Source organism: Melozone crissalis, unplaced genomic scaffold, assembly GCF_028551555.1.
Source record: "Melozone crissalis strain CALT ecotype California unplaced genomic scaffold, PUWL_Pcris_2 ptg000016l_1, whole genome shotgun sequence".
In the NCBI taxonomy this organism is placed as follows: domain Eukaryota; kingdom Metazoa; phylum Chordata; class Aves; order Passeriformes; family Passerellidae; genus Melozone; species Melozone crissalis.
Genome location: NW_026535794.1, coordinates 41,697,505 through 41,719,835, shown reverse-complemented (window position 1 = coordinate 41,719,835; position 22,331 = coordinate 41,697,505). Strand labels below are relative to the sequence as shown.

Here is a 22,331-nt window from a genome sequence, read left to right as displayed (position 1 = left end):
TCAACTGTAAGGCAGAGTCTGCAGCAGTGAGCTTGTGTTTGGGAACTTCTAGGTTCCTTTGAAATGCCCCTTTATTTAAAGCTTATGAGGGGGAAGAAGGGATAAATCAATTGATGGTGGAGCTGCTGTGACAGCTCATGCAAACACAGGTAGTGTGTGCAGATAGTATAGATGGTGTCTTTCTTCATGTTAGAGGAATTTGGGTATTGAATCTGCTAACTTGCACTAGTTGCACAAAGGGAAAATAATGCCCAAAACAGAGGCCCAAAAGCTGTTTCAGGACAAGTTTAAGATGCTGTCAAATGCTTACTTCATAAATTTCCCTAGGTTTCCCTGCTGAGGTAAGGATGCATTGGGATGAGTGAACTCATTGTGCACACATACCTCCTAAGTGACTTCACATCTGATGATCTAAGACACAGTCCCCCTTCTAAAGATTTGGGAGTGCATGAACCCTGCCACCAGGCTTAGGGGCTGCTCAGTGAATCCTGAGGGGGAAAAGTGGCAAACACATCAGTTCTCAGCACAGGGTGTGGTGCAGTGACCTTATCTACTGCCACATGGGCTTGTTGAAGGACAGTACTTGCTGCCTTACATGTAGCACTGTGGTGACACTGGGAGAATTTCCAGGACAGGAGTGCCTGTCATGGGGTGACACTGCACTGTGTGGATCTACCAAGCAGGGCTGTATGCCACTACAAGCCAGTGCAGGGCAGACATGTCCTGATTTGGCTCTGCCTCACAGAAGGAGAAATTTAAATCAGCCCCCAGCTGCAGCCACCTCAGGGCCCACTGTGCAGGCCCAGCCCTGCTGCACAGGCCATCTGACTGCTCCCTGCTGCCAGGAACGTCACCGCTCCACGTCAGTGTGATGGAAGCTGAGCATTTCATGAGGTACAGGATGCACAAATGTTTAGTTGCCAAAATGTGACTCTTGGCTGACTTTCCAAGTAAGCATAAGATTACTCCTGATTTTATTCACATGAAACACAGCTCGGGTAAAGCAAGGCTGCCATTTTAAACAAAGCTCTGCTACCACAATGAAGCCAGCCACCACTCCAGGAGTACAATACTGCTCGACCAACACTGCCATTTTATGAGGGCTTTCTTTTCTCCCTCTTCACCAAACCTGTGTATCCAAAAGTTCCCTTTCCCCTCCTTCTCCCCTGCCTCCCCCAATAGTCCCTCACCCATAGCAGTTGCAATTCAAACCAGATGGTTTTCTTTTCTTTCTAGGAGGCTGTCAGAGAAATTACACTTGTCTCAGTCACCAAAGCTGTGTCACTCTGAAAGCAAGTGGTTGAGATGAAAATTGTATTTCTTGCAACGTGCAGCATCTGGTGCACAGCTGTTGTGCTGAATGAAATACCAAGTTAACAGCAGTGTGGAACAGTTGAAGTTCTCCCCAAAGTAGTATTGCTGAGTTTCTAAATATGCCTCTTAAATTATACTCTGCTGAAAAATCAGTCAACCTCGATCTTTGCCTCTGTCTCCCTTTCCCTTGTGCCCCATTTCTTCTTCTCCATATTTAGCACAACAAAGTAACAACGAACAGCGTGGCCTTTCACAAAAGCCAATCCCCACCTGCTTATTTACTACAGCAGCTTTACAGTATGGGTTGTGCTGCTGGGTATTTTTGTTTAAATGTCTGCTGACTGAAGAGGCCTGGCATAGCGTGGAGGCTGTGTTTGACAAAGCGTCTCTAGTGAAAGGACCTGCCTGCATCACCTCCCACACTCACCGAACACCTGCACGCTGACAAATGAATCCCAAGAGCTCCCTTTGAAAAAGAAACAAGCCCCTGTACCCCTGTACCTCTGTGTGGCTGAATGGCAATTAGTCCCCCTTCCTTGCATGCTTCCCTCCCTAAATAAAGTTGTTAATGCTGTTGTCATGGCTAAGACTCCCCAGTCTGTGCCTCAAAACTGCCCTGAGCTGACACCACAGCCAAGCCTGCCCTGCAAAGACAGAGCCTAGATCTTTTAGGCTCCTTTGAAAAGGCTGTCTGCAATCAGGTCAGCCTACTCTGCCTCACATGCAAAGACATTTTTCTCATTGCCAAACAATCTAGGAGTAAAAGGGGGGTTTGCGTGAGCAGAGGCAGCTCCTCAGGAAGACTGTGAGGAGAGGAGGGAGTCTCACAAGTGACAGATGGAGAAGGAAAGCAGAGGGGGAGCTGCAGTCATGAATCACTGTAAGGGTATTTCACCAGCTGGCTGCAAAGATAACCAGACTGCTCGAAACAGGGGAAAATCTGAGAAGGAAATGAGAGTAACGGTGCACTGCTGTTGCAGCTCAGTGCCAGTGACAAGTTAAGGGATCTACATCCTGGGAGTTGTGTTTAACTGCTTTAGCCAGAGATGCTAAGAGCAAGTTGCAACCCCTACAGATCTGCCCTAGTGCTCCTGGGGTTTTGCTGGGGACCTCATCTCAGGAAAGATGACTGAAATAGGGAAATAAAATTCAAGAAATGTGTTTCTGGAGATGAGAATGACTGAGGGATGAAATGAATAAGGAAAACTAGGATGTGGGTGGGGGTTAAGCATCACTTGAAAGGGGATGCCGGGCCAGGAAAATATTTCCCTTTACTGAAATAACTTCAGCTCTTCTTCTCAAGGTCATTATGGGTCAATCTCTTCTAGCTAAACATGCTGGTGATTTTCCTTCCTTATGAAACTCCCTTTATATCCTCTTTTAGCAGTTGCCTTCTGAGAACAGCAGCAATAAGGTTTGCTTTTGCTGCAATCTTCATTTTGCCCTACTCAGCAAATCTGAACAGGAAGGGACTCAGGCATCATCAAAGATGAAAGACTCCACAGTGAACAGCTCATATTCATACTAAACAGGTGTGTTCCTAAATGCAAGAAACAGAGACAGATCATGAGACAGGGCACAGTTCCTTTATTTCAGGTTTTAAATCTCCTCTGCCACATTTACAAAAGTGCTAATGAAAGGCTGAGGTTGTGCCAATGCACTTAGAAAACAGGCATGACCATGATCCATTAAATATGGATAGGTTTGCCTTGTAATATGTCAGACTGAGGTTCAGTTCCTGAACCACCAAATGTTTTACCCTTAAAATGTTTGACTAGAAAAGAATTTGGTGTTCTTTTCATGCTTTTATGCTAGCACATTCAGCACACATACTCACTTTGTAGCTTTCCTGGCAGGGTGCAAACAGGGGCAAATCTGTTGCCCATAATACAGCCCACCCAGCAAGACCAAATGCTGGTCAGACAGAGCAGGAGACTGAGATGGAGGCAATTCCTCCCTCCTGCACATGGACACTGTGGTGCAGCCACACAGTCACTGTGCAGAGTGGCTTCAGAGACCTCCCTTGTGGTATCCCACAGATGCTGCTAGAGAAACAAGGAGCAGCTATGCACATCTTCCCCTGGGACATTGGTTTCCCTCCTGTACACTATGTTCCTCATAGCACAGTGCTCTAGCCTGCAAGACTGCCCTGTCTCTGCGTCTATGGCAGCCCTTCAAGGTGGAACTGTGCCAAGTCCAGTGAAAAGGGAGCCTCTGTGGTTTTGGAAGAAGGATAGCAAATCAAATCACAGTTGCATATCTACTATAATATCCACATTAGTGTTACCTTTTACAGCCCTGCTCCTTAGACTGCCTGTGTGAGCCTCAAATTCTGCAGCAATATTTTTTAGAATGACTCTTAGACAATTGCAGAAGAATTTGACATGCAACTTTGCCTTATTTTAGTTCCTGAAGAAAGGCAAAAATCTTCAAACATGGCAATATGTATTGTAGATATCCCAACAGCAACTTTTCTGATTTCCAGCACATACCAGTGTGGCACACTGAGAATTTTGGGTCAACTTTCGGTAAAACAGAAATTGAGAGTTTTGTTTCAGAAGAAATTATGAATATGAACAAGCATAGCAGCTTTTCATGGAGCTGTTCTGATAGTTCAAATAATTTTTATTTTGTTACTACACTTTATACCGCAAACATCCCTTGATTTCTCATATGGATAATCTCTTGCAAAATCACCAAGCATGATGTGCAGCAGCTGGTGACTTTGGGAAAACAGGAAACTTTCCATCCCACTATGATGCCTCTTATGGAAATTACCAATTAGCAAATGTGACACTTAACTGGCCCTTACTAGGTTTGAGAATTGACATTCCATGAAAGTAAACGGGAAGCAGTTATCACTTCTTCAGTTTAATATTTCAAATAGACTTATGTTTCAAATTATTTTGGATGAGATCAACCAGACTGAGTCAATCCATGGCTACCCAAGATGTCATAGGGAAACCAGACTTTAATAATCTTTAGAAGTGACCTACCTAACAGCAAACTTATCCTTACGCCAACTGAGGATCAGTTTACTCAGTGTGCTCAGTGCTTGGTGTTCAAGCCTGCTCATGCACATGTGCATCTCACACTACTGAAGGACTGTTAATTTACAGAATCCAGATACACCAGAAAACCTTAAGATTTTGGTGTAAACCTTAAACCTTAAGATTTTCTGGTGTGTCTGGATGCTGTTCATTTACCTACCCAGACAACCATGAGAGCATGTCTGTCTCAACATACTCTTAGAGAGAAGAAAACAGATGGCAGTTACCTCCGACAGCGTTACAGCGAGATGTCATTTCCCAGAGGACCAAAGCCATGGAGTACACATCTGTTTGTTTGAAGGACTCCATGTTCTCCAGGTTCATCCTGGACTCCAAAACCTCAGGGGCCATATATCTTGCTGTGCCAACCTACAGGAGAAGAGATTGGGGAGAGCTCATGAGCTGAAACTGCAATTCATGTTTTGGATTCCACTGTGATTTACTTAACTCCAGCTTTCACAGAAACAGTGCCATTTGACATGTATCCAAAAATTCAGACTATACTTGGCACAGGCCATATTTTCTGCTGCCAGGGGAATCTGGCATTGTCCTGACTACCAACTTACTTGCACCTCTCCTGGTGAGGAAAAAAAAGGCCTTTTTTAGTTCCTTAAGGAAATAATTTTGACACTGATAAATTTTCTCACTCTTTGGCCATTCACAGATAAACTCCAACCTTTGGGCCTGAAGCAATTGCTGCTGACCAAGTGTCTTTCAGATGAGCAAGAAACACATTGTATTATATTGCACAGCATATTACAGTGTTAGCTGTTTCTTTTCATGGCAGGCTTAAAAGGAGAGTAAATGCAGGCCTGGGAGAAGAAAGCAAACACACAAATACTGAATGCAGAACCACACATTTGAATCAAAACCAAAAATCTGCCCCTTTGAAAAAAACATTCTCATAAACTTTATTCATACTGAGCAATTTTCAGCAATGACTTTAGCAGCTTTGCTGAGATCTGGATTATGATTTTGCATTACAGAAGGTGAAGTTTAAAAGTCTGTTTTTATCACAAGAAAAGATTTAAGGAAGAATTCTTGGATCACTCAACAGTTGCTCTCAAATGACAAACTCTTCACAGGGTATAAATAACATATCCTCCTTGAAAAACTGCAAACAGAACTCTTTCATCAGGCAAAGACAGCTTCAAGTTGAAGACTGGTTAATGGCAGAGATGAACAAACATAAGTGGGTGATGCAGTAGGACATATGATTTAAACGAGCTGTTTACACCACAGCAATCACTCCAGAGCCCAGAGGCAAGCAGGGCTGCAAAAGATCCTTTCAGTTACTGGGTCTGCACCTGCAGACAGCCACATAGTAAATGTACAGTCTTGACAGAGCCCTATGATACTCTTTTTATAAGCTTCTGTAAACATGTCTCATCACCTCAGGCTCAGGGCAAATGGGAAGATGTTCCACAAAAGTGGAAAGTATCATAAGAAGAAGGAAAGATCAAGAACATGGCTTTGTCATAGGACCTTGCAACAGCAGACAATCTCTGTGTCAAAAATATCTGAATGGTTGTAAGATCAAAGCCTTTATAAACAGAGGACAGAAAAAAAAATTCAGTGTGAGCAGTCCCAAATTTAAGTTCCCTGCTACATTGACACTGATGAATTTAAGGCCAAGCATGTGAATAGCAGCTATACACTGAAGAAGAACTTGGGACAGTCATGTCTCAGCACCACCAAGGTCAGCACTGACTCCCTTACCTACATAAAATGTACATACGGAAACACTGGAGCAGAGGTTGCTGCTACCCACCATTAACTCTCTAGCACAGGATTTCTTCTCCAAGCACATCCCATCCAAAACTGGAAAAGGTTACCTGTGCACATGGGCAAACATCTGCAAACCTTGCAGATTTTAACAAGATTAACGATGCCTCACCACAGGTCCCTCACATTGCCACAAAGTTCTGTCCTGGTCTAGCATTTAACATGCTCTTTGCAGCAATTAAAAGCATTCTGCACTTTTGCAGGACAGTGGAGGATGAAGGCCTACAACTAAAATGCACAGAAGAAAGCGCAGACAAAAATTGACTTGAAGAATGCTATCAAGCCAATCTTATATCCATCCTGCTTAGAACTTATCATATATTCCATTCTGCTTATGTCCCTTTATCTGCGTCTAGATTATTAGGTCTTTTGGCCAAAGACACTTTTTCTGTATCTTGAAAACAAGTGACTCCTGAGCCTCAAAGGCATTTTTAGGTATCTGAACTCTGGAAATTCCAGGCTGATTGTCCCTCTAGAGTCTGGATATGCTTCTTCTTTGCAAATACCAGTCGGCTGTTAGTTCTTGATTTTCCAAAACTTCTAGAGAGGGACCATCTCACTTCATTTTTGTGATGTTTGAATCTTTTTTTACTGGAGATCTTACATTTCTTTCAAGCTGTTGAGAGATGTTTCATGCCCTGAGGTGCATCAGTCAGAAAGGCAGTATGTATTTCTCTTTAGCTCTTATGGGAAACCATCTATTACAAGGGTCATGATGCTGCTGAGGTACAGAACTGCTGTCCTTGCAGTCACCTACCACTTCTCTGAACACAGTGGGAAGAAGGTCCAGATTTATATGGTCACATTAAGTAATGTGTGCAAATATTAATCATCATGGATGACCAAACTCAAAAGAGTGCAAAGGTTCTGTAGGGTAGAAAGGTGGTTTCCAGCCTGGTATTGTAGTCAATAATGGCTATATCTGCATGATATGGAAGGTTTTTGGATAGATTGGAAAGAAGATGGCTTTGTAATCCCAACAATTTGCCTTCAATTTGGTGTCTAAGGACGACCAGTAAAACAGTTAAATACTTACACTCTTATTTATTTCATCGAAAGCTCAAGTTTTTATTGAATTAAAAATTGGGTCAGCTCCATTATACAAGTTATAAAATTGAATCTCCTTGTGGCAAGGGTTTGAGTCAAAGGGGAAATTCTAGAAATTATGCAGGAAGCAAATCTTGGTGCAAGACTTCTTTAATAAAAGCTACAGCATTGAAGCTGACATGTTGGGGAATTAAAGTGGGTTGCTCGTGTGTGCCCAAAAAGAACAAGGCAGAGTTGGGAACCAAATCAATTGACTCATACCCCTTGTCACAGAGAAGAACAACAGCTGGGTGACCTCGAAACAGATTCACTGAAGCTAAACAAAATAAAACAGTCAGCCTCAACATCAGAGCCCAAGGACACCAACTCCAAAACCATAACCTGATCTGGGCAGCCCTGTACTTTGTCATCAGTGCTGGTGTGGACTGTGGAAGTGGCAGTATCCTCCTACTTCCAAGTGACTCTGAGCAATGAAATCAGCTTGCAATAAGGGTCTGCTTTAAGCAAAGTGTCTGTGGGTGATGACTTTCAGAGTCCTTGTCTTGCTTCAAATGCGACCAGTCTTATGACTGACAATCTGGTATGAATGACTTCATTGAACTCTAAAAAGATGTGGCATGCTGGAGAGAAATTACATGTAACAGAGTAGTGTTTGTAGCATTTTAAATATGACTCCACTAATTAACATTCACTCCTGGCTCTGGTTAATAGATCTTCTAAAAATGAGAGCAGGACAGTTGCTTTTCAATAAGGAGACTTCCAAAGGCATATCCACATTTGATAAAGCACAGTAAAACTCCTGTGAACTCAACAGCATGCCACAGACTGAAGATTTGTCCCTGAAAACATTCTAAGCTAAAATATTAGTTCCATGCGAGGTAAAACTCAGTTTAAATTGACAAGATTTGAGTGACTCATGTATAAAAAGATAAATATAAAACCACACAAATATGTGTATAATTAAACTATTAGGAATTAAGTTAATAAATTATCTAAATTTATACTATGGGAGTTTTCATTAAAAGAGACAATATGTAGATGTAGGTAATCTCCAACACTTTCATAAACATCCCTGTCAAGTAGATGAGTATTATCCATACTCCTTAGTTGAAAAATCACAACAGGGCAATTATTTTTATTTGACATCCTTGTATTTGAATGTACCATTCATTAAAGAGGTCTTTTTTGAATTTTAAAATTGTATCAGTAATTACGTGCTTACAGTTTTGAGGATGGAAGACTGACTTCATGTACACTGGAGCAGACCAGGATTGGGCCAAGTCACACAGAAGTGTAATGCCATCAGGCATGAAAACTGGATCAAAACCTCACAACATGAAGCAGATCCTTATTGTATTTGTGTGTGTGCATTGCAGCAGCATCATGAAGAGTTGCTAACAAGCTCATACATGCTTGGTATAAGTGAGAGGATGGTTGCACACACACACATGCAGGTCTCCAACCATAACAAAACCTACATTGCACTCCTCTCGTTTAGAGGCTTTAATGTTTAGAGCCTCTTTGTTTATAAACACATTCACATTAATTTTAAATTATTTTAAGTCAAAGCTGCCATAGAAGCTTTTTCCATCTTTTCAGCCCAGGAACTGACAAACTGGTACATTACCTGCTCCCCTTTCAACCTTCTAACTTACCTGCCCACTGTTAGCCAAGTCATCCACAGAAAGGGAAGGGTCCAGCCTCAGGGATAACCCAAAGTCACAGAGGCAGCAGGTTAAATCATTTTTCACCAGGATGTTGGAACTCTTTAGGTCCCTGTGTACGATAGGTGTTTTGGGACGACCACAGGGTGTGTGATCACTGTGCAGATGGGCAATCCCTCGGGCCAAGGACCCGCCAAGTTTCCAGAGGTCCTCCCAGCTGATAATGTGCCGTGTGAGATACTCCTGCAAGTTTCCTTTAGCATGGAAGGCAGTGATCAACCAATACTGTTTGCCAAGGTCTGTCTTACGTTCCTCTGCTGTCAAGAACTGGAGTATGTTCTCGTGCTTGAGGTTTACATCTGAAAATATGTCTTTCTCAGTTTTCCAGGAAGCATATTCTTCATAGGAGAAAATCTTGACTGCCACAGTTTCATACTGCTCTGATGTGTTTTGCTTCAATTTGGCTTTATACACTTCAGCAAACCTTCCTTTGCCAACAACAACGTCCAACTCAATGGGCAGCAGCTCTGTGTTGTGGTTGATGTTGTTGGCACACGTGGAGCTGATGTCTGAGCGGTCGTCGTCTAACATAATGGCACAGCCATCACTGCAGTCCTTATGCTTCTTGGGCTTAACATTCTTCTCCCATGCCTTGCTGAGCTTCCTCTTCTTGTGAGTGCGGTAGGCATAAAAGATAACAATCACAGCAACAGAAATCACCAGTAACGGGACAAGACTTATGATTGTGACTTTGGAAATTTCATCTTTCTCCTCTGGCTTATGGGGGTCATCTGTAAAGAACAGAAGGAGGACATGCATGAAGTGATATCATAGTTTGATATGTACAGAAGGCTGTCAATAATTATAATTTTTATCCAGAATGCAATACATTATCTTCTCCCCTAATAGCAAATAAAAATTGTCACTGCTTTTTTGCTTCAAAATGTTGTTTTGTATGTAGGCCTCTGCTTACCACGACTTCCCTGTCTGCTTACTTTATAAAAAGCCAAAACTGAACAAGTAAGAACCGAATGTAATTTATTAGCTTTGTTCTTCTCTCAGGCTTTTAATACATAATGGATGAAATCTTCACTTTCCTGAATACAATAGCCAAGGTCTCCTGTACTTACTCTGTCAATGTATTCTTGTCAGAACTGCTCCTTTAACCACTAATTACTAGAACATATTCATTTTTTATAAGTAAACAGACAATGAAGCCTGTGAACTCCCACTTGCCCAGTTATAACTCCAGATCCAGTATATTTTAGTACGATCCCTGCAAAGCCATCTTCAGGAAGTCTGTTCACACATTATACAAAAATATTTAGGCACAAATATGTATGCTTCCATATAGACCCAAAAAACAGAACTCATTCTCATGCTTTGATGTATGTGAGTGTTGCTAGAACTAATTCAAACACCTGCATGTAAACAGGCTCAGAACAAACACCACCACCACCCTCCAGGTACTTCTATATGGATTTATGTATTGGAAAACTTCCTCTGTGGGTTCCTTGCTGGCTGTACACTGGTTTTCTGCTGTAAAGAAGATGTTCACTCCAAACTCCATTGCTGGTGCACTGCACACACCAACATATTCTTAGGTGGAACATACAGGGAATAGAAGAACAACAGGGACCTATTCTAGAATAGGGATGTGTTCTGGGAAGAGTACAGACTATTATCCTACAGGTAAGAGCTGCCCTGTCACCTCTAAAAACTACCTTCTAGTTAGTTCAGAATTTCTTAGGGAAGACAACCAGTTTAAAAGAGAACAGTTTTGTTCCAAGAAGAGATTAAAGGAGGGCCAGAGTTTATATCTGAAACTGATTTGATTGAACAAATGGAAATTTACTCTCAGTCTCTTTCTTCCTTTGAGTCACATAAAATGTACTGTATCATTTTTGCATGAGGGAGGGAAGAAGCCCTGGGAGCCTAACCTGAATGGGCTGAAACAAATGAAGCTGCAGCTGCAGTTAAGCAAGTGGCTTGTGGTGGCAGCATGATGCTCTGGTGGATGCTCACAGCCACATCATTGACTCAGGTTCTGTGCACCAGGCCAAATAAGTCAATATGAAAAGGAAAAGTTTAATAAGCTCTGAAGGGAAGCTGTCACTAACTACATTAGCCACAAGTCTCTGTTTCCCCTACTCTGTGCCTTTCAAAACAAAGGTGAGCAATGCTAAAATGGATAAGGGTAAAAAGTCGACAATTAGAACAAGCAGTACCTCTGACCCTCCAATTTCACTTGTAATCACTATTCCAATGTAAACTCAGCTGGCAATTAGCAGGAGCCACCAGCTGTTCAAAAGCAGGTGATAGGACATCTGAAAAGTATATTCTTTTTATTTGGAAAAAGGCATGCATCCTGAAACAGGATGTGCTTCCTCTCTTTAAAAGGTTCATCAACCAGATGCAAGCGAGTAATTAAATCCTAGCCTTTTAGAGGGTTTCAAGGAAGAAGAAGTGCCTTTCTAGCCTGTCATTCCCAGCCTAGCACAGGTCAATGACATGCACTAGCAGTACCTACAAAAATATATTTCCTTCATTTATGCAAAAGAACTTGAGGTAATCCCTCCTTCCAAACCTATGTATACCACAAATCCTTGTTTTCCAGTAGTTTCTCTTGACAACAAAATGTTAGTAAATTTTAAAATTATTACATTTTCAATCAAAACAATACCTAAAAATTCATCACAGAATAAAGCCAACTCTTCTGCTTTTAAACATATTGAAGAGGAGAAAAAAACTGCTGTGTTTGTATGGCTTTTACGGGAGGAATATATTTAGAAAGTCAAATGTCACTGTCAGTAAATAGATTTGCATGGCTTATTCCCTTGTGCATTCTTTGCTTCTAGAAAATCTGCTTTATTACGAACTTGGGAAACACCCTGGTGGAGGAGAACTGACTGCATTGTGGGATGGCTGTTTTGGAGTTTTGACTGCTAGCAGGTCACAACTACGTGACACAACTATGACCTGTAACAATCAGAGAAAGTAATTTTGTTGAATATTTGGGGTTCGGTTTTGCTGGTTTTGTGTTTTTGGTGCTTTTTCTTGACCACAGAAAAGCATGCTTAAGTCTGGACTCTGCCCTTGGAAATGAGTAACATGTCATCCATATCATAGGGTATACTCTTTCACAATGATGAAAATGTTTCTTTAGGGCATTTTAAGTAATTTTTCTTTGCCACAGAGCTGCAGCATGTAGACCAGATATCTGAAATACAAATATCTTTCAAAATGAGTGACAAAAGCCCTAAGATGTATTAGTTGTCTTTCAAGCAGTCAGAGGCAGCTGGGTGCATGTTCAGCTCTAACTGAGGAGAAACACACCCTGTTCCCTTACTGTTATGGACTGAGTGAGGATCTCCAATCATTCCTACAATGTCCTAGAGCAGGCTGTATTATTTTGCTCTACAGCTGAGAACTCTCCAGCAGAGTTCTCAGCTCCTTCAGCTCTTCCTCTTTTTGCACAAGAGAAAGCTCTGCTTGCTGTGCAGGGGAATTTCTGGGTAGAAGGGAAAAAACTGTCAATGTTGCAAATGTTACTTGAAAAAGAATGTAAAAAAAAGTTAATCAAAGCAGAAGCTGAGCAGTTTGGCCACTTCCCCCTGAGCACTGTATCATCCTGCAGCCCTGCTGCAAAGTGACACATCCGCTTTGGCATGCTCGCTTGGAGGAAGCAGAGAAGCAGGGGGTGAAAAGCGTACAGCTGCACAACCCCACCTAAAGCAGCAGGGACAAAGGCTTGCTAATTTTCAGTATTTAAGACACTAGGCAAATCCCACTCAATGTTTGGGAAGTGCAAGAATGAGCACACATCAGGGAGAACTGACTGTCAGGACTGACAAGGCTGAACTCTAAGCTTAGGAGGGGACCAAGCTGCCTGACAGGACAATTAAAGGGGATAGCAAGAGCAAAGAGCTGGTGGCACTGAGGTGTGTCCCAAGCAAGTAATTTCTGGAACTGCCTTTGATTTTGCCTGATGATATGAGCAGAATCAAATCACCCATTCCAGCACAAATTAAGGACAGGGAACTTCTCTGCAAAATCTGTGTACAAAATCAAGACAGGATCAAAATTCAGAGCATAGCTGTATGTTTGCATAGTGGCTCGCCCACATTTTATGGCTTGACTACAGGAATCTAAGAATAAATATGTTCACTTATAAATAAATACCTATGACTGAAACCTCGTAATTTAAAAAATGGGAGTGCAGTTTCCTCTTTCTGAGCATTGGAATGAGCAAAATCTGGCTGTACAGGCAGGCAAGGAAATGGTTAAATGAAACAGCCTTTCATGTTTTGCAAACGTGCTCCTAAATAACTTTCCCCACCCACAACTATTATTTGGGTGGATCAGTCCTTTCTTAAGCTTCAAAAGAGCCTATTAATATAGCATAACAATGGAGAAGTTGAGCTAAAAGAAAGCTTCCTGTATGTGGTTTAAACTAAGCACAAACCATCTGCATAACCCTTAACACTGCCTAAGCCTTGAGGGAATAGGGCTCAGGTGCCAAGGAAAATGGAAACACTGTACAGCCCCTGTTCAGTCAGGGAGCTTCAAAGCCCTAGAGCTTGCAAATTCTTTAGGCTGGTTTTCATGCCTTTGATACAACTTTAGTGTCAGTGAACTTTGGAAGGAATAAGTAAAACAATGGCAGTGAAATGAGGACACACTTGAATGGCAGGGCAGCAGAATGCCCAGCCAGTAGTGACAGAACTACTTCCTTGCTGTCTGCGGCTCCTGTGAGCTCTAAAGCTGCTGCCTATTCAACTGCTAGTCAAAGCCACAGAGCACAGAAAGAATATATTTGATATTAGCAGAACTCAAGTTAAATATATCGACACCAATGCATTGCAAGCTTGTGCAGTGTCTTAAAAAATCCCAGAAACACAAAGCCACAAAACATGGTCTCAGACACAGAACTGAGATCAAGTTATTTTGCAAGATCCCAAGACACAAAGCAGCCCTTTGAGCTGACTGGAGGAAAACTCCATTTTGTAGAAATTCTGAGGTTTCAAAGTTTGATTTGAATTCCACACTGGAATGAAAACCAACACTTTTTGAATGCTTTTGCCTGAACAGAATTTCTGTTCAAATGTTGCAGTTTGGCAAGAGAAGTATGTGAGTGCTGAATCCCCAGCAGTGAGTGGACTGGTATGGGTGGGGTGCAGCAGCTTCGAGTTCAAGACCTGCTCTGAATCAAGGGAGAGCTTTTTACAAAATGGGAGTTTGAAACTTGCACGTGTAGTGATTTCTGAGCAAGGCACTAGGCAACAAAATATGGAAAAGCCTGCCCATCTCTTTAGTACTGTCTGGATGAAAACTAGCTCCATAAAATGTTTCACTTTCAGTGAAATGAAATTTACTCTGAACAGCTGTTTGGAGTAATTTAGTTTACCTCTGTTGAAGAAATCTAAAGTGGAAATGAAATTCTGTAGCTCAGTGTTTCATGTACATTCCTGATTTTGGCTTTTTTAGAATTAAAATGGCATGAAAATCTTCAGCAAAACATTTTTTTGGTGGGAAATATTGATTTTTCAAAACAAAAACTCTGCTTCTGACACTTCTATACTTTCCCTGAAACCCCTATCTTGAGGACAAACGTGGCCTGAAAGTGGATCCAATTTTTAAAAACTTCTGCTAGTTTACAGGCATTGTTTTGGGGAGTTTGAAGATGGGGGGTGGGGAGCTTTTTTACTCAGGGTGGAGGGTGTTTCCTTAGGAAAATGGTTGATTCTGACACAAAATACTTGCTAATAATCAAATTCAAATGCCACACTCCAAATTAACCTGCATTTTTTTTTTATCATGATAGCTTCTTGGAAACATTTTAAATTTTCATACTTGCTGGAGATGATTTTTTTTTTCAATTTAATAGTTTTGCTGTGCAGGAAATCAGTTTCACCCCTCCTTCAGCTCTATGTGGAGCCAACTCATGGCAGAAGAGAGAGATTACTAGATTTTAAAAACAGAGTGGGCTCTATCTTACCATCCAGTGGAAAATAAACCCTGGCATTTCTTGCAGATTTTCCTGAAGGTAGAATTCCTTCAACAAGTTCCTGTATTTGACAGGATCTTTTTTTGGACTAGGTAATCCAAGTCTGTCAAAGGCCAGCAAGTTGTGCTTGAGCTGTATGTCTTCATCTTTTAGTCTGAAAAGGATATTACCAGGGTATCCAAAAGAGGATCTCTCTCCTGGAGAGGCACTACCTCCGGTAGTTGGCAGGTCTGCCTGGCCTGCTATAGAATCATGGAATTGTTTAGGTTGGAAAAGACCTCTAAGATCATCCAGTCCAACTGTAAACCCAGTACTGCCAAGTCTACCACTAAACCATGTCTCTAAGTGCCACATTAACAGATCTTTTAAATACCTCCAGGGATGCTCATTCAACCACTTCCCTGGAGAACCTGTTCCAGTGCTTAACAACACTTTTGGTGAAGAAATTTCCCCAGCTATCCAATCTAAACATCCTTTGTACAACTTGAGGCCATTTCCTCTTGTTCCATTGCTTCTTATTTGGGGGAAGGTGTTGACTCCCATCTTGCTACAACCTCCTTTCAAATGGTAGTTGAAAGCCAAAAAAGGTTCCCCCTTAACCTCCTGTTCTCTTGGCTAGATAACCTCAACTCCCTCAGACACTCTTCACAGGATTTGTGCTCGAGATCCTTTCCCAGCTTTGCTGCCCTTCTCTGGACATGCTCCAGCATCTCAATGTCCTTCTTGTAGTGAGGGGCCCACAGGATTTGATGTGCCCTCAGGAGTGCTGAGCTCAGGGGGATCATCAATGCACTGGTTGTGCTGGCTCCACTCTTTCTGAAACAGGCCAGGATGCCACAGGCCCTCTTGGCCCCCAGCTCTCACTGCTGGCTCGTGCTCAGCCACTGCTGACCAGCACCCCCAGGTCCTTTCCCTCCAGGCAGCTCTGCTGCCACTCCTCCTTCAGCCTGCAGCATTGCATGCAGTTGCTGTGACCCAAGCACAGGTTCCAGCACTTTGCGCCCTAAGGGTTTACTTAAAGGAATGGGAATTCATTCATCTGCTCTTTTGGGTATTTGACTGCCTAAATGTTGTGCCAGTCAACAAATGTCTGGCAAACCAGGCCTAGCTCTCTTAACGCATGTCACTGCCCAGTGCCACTACTTATCTCTTTTCCTGAAAGGTAGTAGTTTTGGCAGTTCCTGCAGTTTTGGCCTTGGCACACAACCACCTAGGGGGATCAGGACTCATGACTTCTCTTTAACACCCAGGGAAAATCCCCAGTTACATGACCCAGTTACATGTGTTACATGTTGGAAGAGTTATGCATATGCATCTGTCACCTGATGGGAATGGGTGCATCTTAGTCACAAGGGTGGGAGGGAGGCAACTTCATTGCCTCTGGGTGGCTTACTTCAGCAAAAAGGCTGGGCAGCAATGACCTAATGGATATCTCATCTATTGTAAGCAGGATTTCATTTTTCAACTGATTGCCAAGTATGCTATTCAGCACCCAGGAGGTCTAAGAAACTCTTAAGCTCTAAGACAGAACACATAGTTTGTTGCTGCTTTTATTCCCCCACGGCTGGCTAGAAAGCATTTCCTTGGTTTGCTGGCACAGCACCCATTTGCTTAAAATCTTCCACCCCACTAAAGCATTCCCTTCTTATCTCTTCCATTCTAATAGGTCCCTTCACTGTGTGTACATGGCATCTCTCACACACTTCAACATTTTAGCTGAGCTTTCCTACTCAGCAATATGAAAGCCAACATATTTTAACTTTACATGATGTGCCTGAGTTTCTGGGATACATGGCTCAGTTATAGAGCTTGGGTGTCTGCTGCTGTTTGCTGGTGGATTTCTGGAACAAATCAATCTCTCCAGTTTCAATATGTTTCAACAGATGCCACACATTAACCACTATTTTTATTCTCAGCCTGAGTTTCACCCCTCCAACCTTTCCCAAAATATTATGTTGCCAGTGTTAGTTACAGTTTGTTTCTGTCTGTAATTATTAAAGTCTCTTCCATGACAACCTGATAAAAGGTTGGCCACATTCCCATACTTATTAAGCTCTCAAGTGATGCAAATTGTAACAAATATGCCAACCAGACTGGAAGAGCTCTGCCTAGTTTGTTTTTACACAAATCTGTAACTGAGCATGGTTATTTTCCTAAGAAGCAAACAATATAAATAATACAGAGCAAACCAAAATTTTGGCTCCTTTAGCCTCTTTTCATTCTATTTCCTTTCTATCCTATTAAGTGAATCAGATGTTCAGCATTACACAGCCTCTCCTTTGGTTACACACAGCTGCAGGCACTGGGTGGGACTCCAGCGCCTGCAAATACCTAAGAGGAAACATAGAGAACAAAGCCAATATAGAAGCAGTGAGAGGCTCTGTGCAATGTTATGTAATGTTACTGACCTCTTTTATGGGGCAGCTGGAATACAGTTACCTTCTGAACATGTTAGTTGGATAACAAAAAGAGAGATTAATGAAAGCCTTTGTTAAAATTCACTTGGAAGCAGTCCAGCTGTAATCATCTCCCTTCTGATGTTCCTTGAGCACCGGACAACTCATCACACAAGTATTTATGGACTGGTGACTGTTTGCACACAGATCTTAAGTCTGAGATCCTCCTATGTTGTCAAGTAAAATCACTAACACTTTGACTCTAGTAAGGAGAGGAAGAGGAGAGAAAGAAAGGAAAAGACAGGATCAACATGTTAGAGACAAATGAGAGGTACAAAGTTAAGGACATTCTGAAACATTATCCATATTTCCTGCAGTCTGGGCACAGGACAAAGCATCACACAGGCATGCTTGTGGTGATTCAGGCAGCAGGGCAGCACCAGCTCTCCCAGGTAACAACTGTACACAGTGAGCAATCACAACACTTGGAGCACTGCAAATCCACAGGCTGTAATTTGTTCAGGCAAATGACTCAGCCACAATTGATTAATCAAATAGGCATGTTTCTTACACCCTCAATTAGCCAACTCTGTAAAACCAGGATCAATATGAAGTCAAAAAAGCCTGCTAAAAAGTAGCCCAACACTCTCCCTCCCTCGACACACTTCCCCAATTAACTTCATTATTCTCATAAATTCTTTCGACCTGTCAATCATCTCTGTCACTGAGGTTTTGGTATTTCAAGGCAACTGTCTGGATGGTTCAGAGTTGCTGCTTAAGGTTTCTCCCATATCTGGGTGTGGTAGGAATGCCCAAAATAATGACTTCATTTAGGTGAGCACTAAACACAGTCAACCAAAACAATCTCACAGACACCTTGGTTGCAAGCTTCATGGAGATATGCATAGCATGGCAAGAGACAGGTGAGGATAAAAAATTACCACCATGTCAGTTATTAGGATGAAACAACTATAAACAAAACAGAACTGTGTTGAAATCCTGGTTCCAACTTTTGAGTTCTCTGCACCGTTGCTTGGATTTGAACGTGATGCCCAGGATAACAACTGCATATATATTGGTAACAGTATTTAAAGGATTTGTTTTCTTGTTTTCAGTCTCCACTGCTGGTTTGCATATCAATAAATGACTGTGCCTAAATGAACTGCACAAGAGGAAGGAGTTCCATTGCACAGCAGGTAGGCAGGTCATGCACCAAGTAACATTCAGGAATTCCATCTTCCTGTCTACAATGAGTACCTGGTCATTTCTGCCCATGGAGAACAGGTTAGATGTGGGGCTGGAAAGGGCACTTGGTACTGCTTGGTCCCTTAGGGTAAACCAGGCTTAACTTCAGTCAAAGAACTTGGGATGGTTAACAAAGCCCAGCTTTGTTAGGCAGCTGTCATGCTCGCACTGGCTGATGGCTGGGAGGTGTGGTGAAGGGAAAGCAGAGGAACAAAGCTGCCCAATCACCACAGGAGAACTGGGACTGTGCAAACAACTGCAGACAGACCTGATTCATCCCAGCAGATCAAAGCAGAAGAAGGTAAAGCAAGATTGACAAGATCCGCCACACACAACCAGACATCAGGGTGCAAAAAGCCCTCATAGTCTGGTCCTGCTCTCATTTTTTCCACAACAGAAAGACCAGGCCTCTGTCTGCTACCTAGCCAGCTTCTAGCCACCCAAGGCCTTTTACCCCAATTCTGGCTAATCTTTTCCAGTGGTTTTGCTCCCTAGCTTTGCCTTCTGGTAACACTAACATTAGACTTTTGAATAAATAATAATTACAAAACACTGGCATTGAGATTTGCTGTGAGAAGCATTTTTCCATGGCAGGGGTGAAAGCTGCTTGCCAGTCACCCACAATTTTGTTTGGCAAAAAAAAGAGCGCGATTAAAAAATTAACACAAAGTAGTCAGATTTACAATGGTTACCTGTCTCCTGCATGTTATTTCTCCAAGAAGAACAGAACATTATTTGGAGTGATTTTGCACTCAGTATTTTCCACCAGCTGCCTGTGGCCTGGAGTGCCAGGGATCTGAATCAGGGTCAGCCCCCTGACACAGCAGAACTACAGGCATATTTAGGCATATGTTTGACCGTGTCTTGCTTATCCTGCGGACTGGCAATTTGAATGAAAATCCATTAAAAAAACAAGCATTTGATTTTCATGTATCTACTTAAAACATTTCTAAAGTCACTCTTGAGTGAGTCACAACACCTCCAATAACCAAAACCTTTAGATGCTTGTGTCTAAAAATGGAGTCAGGAGGCTTGCCCTTCACAGTCAAGATTCATGCAAGCCAGTAGTGCTATAAACCAATTCTTCCATAAGCAATAACAGCTCAGCTGTGAATCACTGGAATTCAGTGACTAACCTTTGGTGGATATTAGAACTTGTTGCCTTAACCAGGGTTTTCTTTCTTACCTCAGAAACAGCAGAAACAAACTAAACCTGGTCTGTCTTAAGTGCATACAGGAAGAAGAGGTAAAATACTAGTCATTTATAACAATTGCTTGAAAGGAAATGCTGTGATCAACAGGTGAAAAATTGTAATCTTTTTTATCTCTATTTCTGCTAATAAATTATTAAAATCAGCGTTTGATCAGGCTTTTTTAGAGTAGCTCTCATCTTGCTCTCCAAAACTAGAATGTGCAAAACCATTGCAAAAAAGTTCTTGTTCTGCTCTTTAAGAAATGTAGAGAAAAAAAACCCTGCAAGAACAATGTACAGAATAGATCTGGATGACAGTCATTCCAAAGGCAAAATTATTACAGGCTATTATCTAGTTGTCTGGAGGAGCCATGGACCAGCTGGCTGTGATGTTCTGCTCAAAGTTAAACACAGACAGGAAACCGCATGTCTGATACTGTAAAAATCGTTTGTCTTCCTGCCATGGCTAACCAGGCAAGCAACCCAAAGGGGCTGTTTTCATTTAAAAGAAACACTAATCCACAACAATAAAAAAGGAATGATAAAGCCTCAATTCTCCCCCCTCCTGACTGGAGTTAATGCCTGTGTTTATGAATGAACTGGAAATGTTACGGAGTGAAGTTTTACATTGCTTTAATTTTTATCTGTAGTTATTCACTTAATACATATGAATGCAGCACATGGTTTTCATGAGTCACCTGAAGTGCTCACAGCACATGACCTAGAAGGAAAGGCTCCACTGGAAGAGTGAAAGGAATTTGGTAAAAAGACCAGGTTTAAACTTCTACTACTCCTTGTGGGTTGATCTGGAAGAGTGAGTGAGCTGCAGAGTTCATAGGAATCAAGGCACTTGGTGCTGAATTTTAGAAAGGTTTTCATAACTGTACATGCACACCAAAGACACATATTTATCAGTGATTTCATTCAGCTACATAGCTCCAGGAAAAACAGCTATAACGTGGCTAACATACAATTTAGCCAAAATCCACAAGGGTGTGGTACATATTGTACAAAAACACTAGGCAGCTGACACAGAGTAAGATCTCTTCTCTGGGGACACATTCTCTTTAATAAAACTACGCAATCTGTCTACCTGGGTCTACCACTTGTGCTCATATCAATACCAGTATATGCTCCAAATCCTTTAAAGATCACCCAAGTAAGGGTTGGTCACACAACCATAGATGAGCAGTCAGGTTGTCTGGTTTCAAATCAAGCTTGATGAGGGGATGAGATGAGGAAGATGGGGATGAGGGCTGGCACCAGAAAGGGATAGCCTGGGCCAAGGGAAGCAAAAACATGCTAGCTTGCTCTTGGCTAATTTGGTGTGGTTTTGAGACCTAAACTAGTTGGCCTTCTTGGAGGTTAGGAAGTGAGAGCTACAATTGCTCACACAGTCATTCACCTCAGTGCAGTCCCACACCATATTTCCCAGGAGTGGAAACAGCATCCCAAGCCTTCGTTATCTGAGGTAACAAGGACCTAATTATATCCTTTTCTGAGGAATTTATGGGTGATGGGGATGGGTGTGGTGTGCCACACCCTTTCAGAAGTGTGAATACATGAATTCCTCCATAGGAGACCTCACCCTTCCCTGTGAGAAACCTGACTTTGTCTCAGTAAAATAATCACAGCAGGTAGCACAAAATAAAGCAAAAGGGGTGTATGCACCCACGCACATCTGTGTGTGCAGCAGTAGGTCCAGCAGCACTGCACACACCTGCACTGCCTTCACTGTGTCTGCAGTGGCCCCATCAGAGCTCAGAAGTGGAATGCGGATGGGTTATGCACTTGTGGTTTGGTCTGCACTCACATTTCCCTGGTTTACCTGAACTCACATACAGTGCCTTGTGCCATGTAGGCGTGGGGGAATATATTCCCCAGAGAAGGAGCCTAGCTTCTTCACACCCACCACAAGGGAGGTGCAGATGGTCAGTTACACCAGAGAAGCTGACTTAAAACTCACATCCTATCAGGTTATCAGTAACATCTCTATATGCAGATAACACACTCAGGCAATACAGCCTTTTAGAAGAGGTAGGACCTTAAAAATAGCATTTGCCTTTAGTTTGGATTTTATAATGTAATTAGCATGTGTTGCATTTTGGTGTGCCCACAGAACAACTGTAAACATCTTGCTTTCATCTTCCATCAGCTTTTAAGTGCAATATCTTGAGCTGAATATGAGACTTACTTCAAAATGAGGACAGCCTGGCAGGAAGAAGTACCCTCAGAACACAGAAAAGAAAGATTGAGATTTTTCAAGATTCAAGAAAGACTAAAATAGCACCCGCCATTAGAAGTTCTCCCCCACAAAATGCAATTCCAAAGGACATCAGTATAACACAGTTAATATTAACACAGTTAATATTACTTGCAAGGAATGTAGGAATGTCAGGTAAATTATTAAACCTACCTGATGTAAAAATGAGCAGATCATTGCATTCTTCACCTTTGCAGGAACACATGAACATCAATCCCCCATCATCCTTCTTTTCCCTCATTAAACACTGCTCTGAGTTAGAGTCATCCAAAATGTGACCATACAGTTTTTCCTGGGGGTCGTGGCATATTGTTTCTAATGTCACATTTTCATCATTCTGTCTCCTAAAAATGAAAAGGAGAAAACTG

General features: G+C 42.1%; 1 protein-coding gene across 3 annotated transcripts in view; it reads right to left on the bottom strand.

The window, feature by feature from the left end:
• Nucleotides 1-22,331, bottom strand: part of TGFBR2 (transforming growth factor beta receptor 2) — a 58,750-nt gene that overhangs the window by 7,242 nt on the left and 29,177 nt on the right. For all 3 annotated transcript variants that reach the window (XM_054273822.1, XM_054273823.1, XM_054273824.1), the window contains exons 3-5: nt 22,117-22,307; nt 8,852-9,651; nt 4,592-4,733 (exon numbers count right to left, since the gene is read on the bottom strand). In XM_054273822.1, the coding sequence (XP_054129797.1) occupies nt 4,592-4,733; nt 8,852-9,651; nt 22,117-22,307 (1,133 nt within the window). The remainder of the gene's footprint in view (nt 1-4,591; nt 4,734-8,851; nt 9,652-22,116; nt 22,308-22,331) is intronic.